Source organism: Bison bison, unplaced genomic scaffold, assembly GCF_000754665.1.
Source record: "Bison bison bison isolate TAMUID 2011002044 unplaced genomic scaffold, Bison_UMD1.0 scf7180017543735, whole genome shotgun sequence".
NCBI lineage: Eukaryota > Metazoa > Chordata > Mammalia > Artiodactyla > Bovidae > Bison > Bison bison.
The window spans coordinates 23,555-28,660 of NW_011412352.1; the positions used below are offsets into that span (position 1 = coordinate 23,555).

Here is a 5,106-nt window from a genome sequence, read left to right on the forward strand (position 1 = left end):
AACCCCTCCCAGAGTCTGTTACTTCTGCACTGGCCACTGAGCTACCTTGGCATGTGTGAGTACTGATCCAAGAGAGCATGGCAAGAAGCCATAATCAGAGGCCAGGACCAGATCTGGGGCAATTTTTATGTTCATGGGAAGTCTCATCTCTGGTCAAGGAGTCTTGAGCTCCCTAAGTGCCCTGAGAAGGAAAAGATAGAACCTCGCAGGCAGTAAAGACAGGTGGAGTGGGAGGAGGTACAACAGAGTCATGATACTTCTGAGCAGATCTATCTAATTTCAGCCCCTCCCTAACCCTCACTATCTGGACAGGGAAAATGAGGCCCATGGAATAAGATGATACATCTGTAATCTTAAGGTAGCATGGGGAGTGGAGCAGAAGCATTAGCATTAAAGACAGAGAAGTATAACCTGTGTTTGAACCATTGGATTTTCCATTCTGGGAGGGGAGTGGCAGTAGCATGGTTGGAGTGGGAGGGGAGACAGAAATAATGGAAGGAATGGTGAACAGGCAAGAATAAAGGGCTGAAGATGCTGTATGCAAGGAGTATGGAAAGATATTGATACTATATGGGCAAGGGAGGGTGAGCTAGTGGTTTAACAAGCATTCAAGGGTGAGGAATAGGGAGGGAAATAGGAGACGAGGGAAAAGACAGTGTATTAATGGAAGCAGTGGGTGAAAAGCTGGTAGCAGGCAGGGAGCAGGTGTAGGGGGACGGTGAGCAGGCAGGTGGACAGAGATGAGAGGTAAGCAAATAAATAGGGCTGGTGTGTATGGTAGATGAAAGAGGGAAAGTTTGAAGGACAGGTGGATGTGGCTGATGGACAGGCAGGAGCTGGATTGTGCAGAAGGCCAAGACCAGGGGTTTGGAGGGCTCTTAATAGGGCTGGACATGGTCAAGTTCTGCTGGCAGCACAAATTTGGTCTGATCTGCTCCCTCATCAGTTTGGATCTTGCAGCCATTGGCCATTTACCTACTGTTTACATCCTGGTGGCCACTACCAGCCCTTTACTTTGTCTGGTTTCTCCTGGACTGGAAGACCCCAGAGCAAGGTAAGACTCATGGACCTAGAAATAACAGGATTCAAGAATGCTCCATCTCAACCTGTAACCAAGGAGTTCCACTTACCATGCCACAGGCCTCTCATACAAGTTCTCGGAGCCAGGAGCTGGCTCCTCTCGGGGAGGGGCTGGGCCAGCCAGGACCATCCTGGGGTCTCTTCCTTTTCCACTTCCCTAGCAGAGCCACAGTCCTTCCAGGCTGCTCTGGAAGTGCTGGGTGAGTGAGAGGGCTGGGCTTGGCACACACAGACACATCCCCTACTGATATTTCTATCTCAGGTGGAAGGAGATCGGCCTGGGTAAGGAACTGGTGTGTCTGGACCCACATCAGGGACTATTTTCCCATTTCCGTAAGTGTCTCTTCCCCAGCATCCCTCACAGTTCCCCCAAATACTAGGCACTGATGCTAAATGACTAGGGTTGTCCAAAAGGAAAGTGAGCATCTCAGAGAAGTCTCAGCGCAGGCTAGACAGACTTCAGGGTCCAACATTGCTACTGGGCATTTGCTACACTGCTAATACACTTTGGATGTCCTGGTAGGCATGACCTACCGGATGATGCAGGCAGAAACACAAGTACAGTTCAGATCAGTTTAACAAACTCTGATTGAAAACCTACTCTATACCACATAGTTTGGGGTAAAGAGAAGTGAGTAGGATGCAGTCCTCAGCCATTAAAAAAGTTCACATCCAATGGGGAGGACAGATGAGTACATATTCATGGTTTGGTACAAGGTACATAAGTAGTTCAGACCAGGTGTAAGGAAAGGCTTCATAAACAAAGTGATATCTAAGCTGGTTTTCAAAGCTCAGTAAACTAGCACTGGTAGGGAGTTGGGGGAGAAAATACCAGGAAGAAGTTGTAGAAATGTACTACTATGCTGCTCCTCTGTGCACTCTTTGGAGTAGATAAGAGATACTGCCAAGATTTTTGCCAACCTTTTTCATATGACAGCATTCACAGAAAATGATCCTACGCCTAAAGGGCGGAGACTGCTTTCCAGCCACAGGCAAGGAGCCCAGCAGTTGTAGGTGTCCCCGATTCTACTGGTCTCCCAGAGGGCAAGGAGTCAGATATCTTGACCCCCTCAACGCCACTCCTGGCCTCTTTGTTGAAAAGTTCTGCTTTAGAGAGTTCCCTGAACCCTCTAAGGCATCTTCACCCTTGCTTTCTCGTGTGATCTCATTTCGTCACCTTTGATATTTCTCTCTGTGGCTGCAGATCCTGAAGACTAAAGAGCTATCACCAGAGCACAACTATCTCATGGGAGTTCACCCCCACGGCCTCTTGGCCTTCGGCGCCTTCTGTAACTTCTGCACTGAGGCCACAGGCTTCTCGAAGATCTTTCCAGGCATCACTCCCCATCTGGCCACGCTGTCCTGGTTCTTCAAGATCCCCTTTATTAGGGACTACCTCATGGCCAAAGGTGTTTCTGACCATACTTACTAGAGTTTCTGGCTCATCTCCCCACTTGGAAATACACCTTTTTAAGCCCCACCCCTCCTTCTCAGCCTCCTGCCATCTTAGCACAGTAGTTAAAAAGTATATGTTGTAGAGCAAACTGCCTGGGGTCGAATCCTGGCTATGCCACTTACTGTGTGGTCTTGGCAAGCTACTGAAGCTCCATTGGTCTCAGTTTCCTCATTTGTAAAGTGGTGCTGATGATAATAGTCTAACCTCAGATGTGGCGTGATGATTAAATGAGACAATACAAGTAAAACACCCAAGATAGCACCTGCCAAAGAGTATGTGCTCCATAAATAATAGCTGTTGCTATTAGTGGCAATCCAGGAAAAGGAAAAGGTAGAATTACAGTTGGGGATTTAGAAAGTCTTTCTGGTTTTTTCCCACTGAAAACCTTCCTACTATAGTTTTGACCTAGTGCCTCCTGTGAACTAGAAATATTGCCTCAAAGTGAAATGTGCTGCATTTGCTTGTCTTAGCCCTCTCTTCTCCACACCCTTTGTTCCATTCACTGATTCTCTTTCTGGGTCCCATGGTAAAGGGGGCACACAAGCCAGTGAGTCAAGCAGAGGGTATTCCCCCTCAGCCATCCTCCCCTCTCTTGATCCTTTTGCTCCTCTCTCTGCTCCTTGGCTCTCCTCAGGTGTGTGCTCCGTGAGTCAGCCAGCTATTGACTACCTGCTGAGCCATGGCACTGGCAACCTTGTGGGCATTGTAGTTGGAGGAGTGGGAGAGGCCCTGCAGAGTGTGCCCAACACCACCATGCTCATCCTGCAGAAGCGCAAGGGCTTTGTGCGCATGGCACTCCAGCACGGGTAGGTGTCCCTCCTGGGCAGAGGTGGGTGGCCTCTGAGCAGCAGGACCTGGTAGGTGATGCCAAGATGAATCAGACATGAGTCTTACCCTCATAAAACTTACTAGTGAGTGGAAGAGACGACTGTAGAATTTCAAAGAGACTTAGGTCATCCACTCCTCTGGAGCTAGCTGGACCAGTTCCCAGAAAGGCAACCAGAGATCCAGATTCATTATCGGGGGGCTTGGCTCGGGCTTACCTAAGACATAGATGATGCCCACATCATCTCTAGCAACATTGATATCTATATCTGTTCATGGTAAGTGCAAGAAGCAGTACATTATGTTGAGTATGCATTGTAGGGTCTGGAGTCAGGGGCCCTAATTTCAAACTCCGGCCCCATGGCTTACTGCGAATTCTGGGACAGGTTATTCAGCCGTTCTGAGCCTTGCTGCTTTCCTCTTCATCATGTGGCTACTAACAATTGTACCTGTTTCATAGGATTATTGTGGGGTTTAAATGAGTTTATCCACATAAAACACCTACCATGTGCCCGGCATACAGTAAGAGATAAATGTTAGCCACTCTGCTGTGCATGCTTAGTTTCTCTAGTCATGTCTCACTCTTTGTGACGCTATGGACTGTAGCCTGCCAGGCTCCTCTGTCCATTCTCCAGGCAAGAATACTGGAGTGGGTTGCCATTTCCTCTTCCAGGAGGTCTTCCTGACCCAGAGATCGAACCATTTTCTTCTGTACTGCAGGCAGTTTCTTTACTGCTGAGCCACCAGGGAAGCCCCACTTCAGTTAGTGACCAACTCTTTGGGACCCTATGGACTGTGGCCTGCCAGGCTCTTCTGTCCATGGGATTCTCCAGGCAAGAATACTGGAGTGGGTTGCCATTTCCTCTTCCAGGAGGTCTTCCTGACCCAGAGATCGAACCATTTTCTTCTGTACTGCAGGCAGTTTCTTTACTGCTGAGCCACCAGGGAAGCCCCACTTCAGTTAGTGACCAACTCTTTGGGACCCTATGGACTGTGGCCTGCCAGGCTCTTCTGTCCATGGGATTCTCCAGGCAAGAATACTGGAGTGGGTTGCCATTTCCTCTTCCAGGAGGTCTTCCTGACCCAGAGATCGAACCATTTTCTTCTGTACTGCAGGCAGTTTCTTTACTGCTGAGCCACCAGGGAAGCCCCACTTCAGTTAGTGACCAACTCTTTGGGACCCTATGGACTGTGGCCTGCCAGGCTCTTCTGTCCATGGGATTCTCCAGGCAAGAATACTGGAGTGGGTTGCCATTTCCTCTTCCAGGAGGTCTTCCTGACCCAGAGATCGAACCATTTTCTTCTGTACTGCAGGCAGTTTCTTTACTGCTGAGCCACCAGGGAAGCCCCACTTCAGTTAGTGACCAACTCTTTGGGACCCTATGGACTGTGGCCTGCCAGGCTCTTCTGTCCATGGGATTCTCCAGGCAAGAATACTGGAGTGGGTTGCCATTTCCTCTTCCAGGAGGTCTTCCTGACCCAGAGATCGAACCATTTTCTTCTGTACTGCAGGCAGTTTCTTTACTGCTGAGCCACCAGGGAAGCCCCACTTCAGTTAGTGACCAACTCTTTGGGACCCTATGGACTGTGGCCTGCCAGGCTCTTCTGTCCATGGGATTCTCCAGGCAAGAATACTGGAATGGATTGCCATGCTCTCCTTCAGGGGATCTTCCTGACCCAGGGATCAAACTGATCTCCTGCATCAGGGGTAAAGAGAGGGAGTAAAGAGCAGGAGGGACTTCCCA

At 49.3% G+C, this 5,106-nt stretch overlaps 1 protein-coding gene across 1 annotated transcript in view; it reads left to right on the top strand.

Annotated features, from left to right (window-relative positions):
* Positions 1–14: 14 nt before the first annotated feature.
* The window catches only part of AWAT1 (acyl-CoA wax alcohol acyltransferase 1), a gene marked incomplete at its 3' end in the record, with an annotated part of 6,477 nt that continues 1,385 nt past the window's right edge, over positions 15–5,106 (top strand). Inside the window, exons 1-5 of the mRNA XM_010855973.1 lie at positions 15–55; positions 947–1,054; positions 1,343–1,413; positions 2,285–2,489; positions 3,171–3,342. Of these exons, the coding sequence (XP_010854275.1) occupies positions 52–55; positions 947–1,054; positions 1,343–1,413; positions 2,285–2,489; positions 3,171–3,342 (560 nt within the window). The remainder of the gene's footprint in view (positions 56–946; positions 1,055–1,342; positions 1,414–2,284; positions 2,490–3,170; positions 3,343–5,106) is intronic.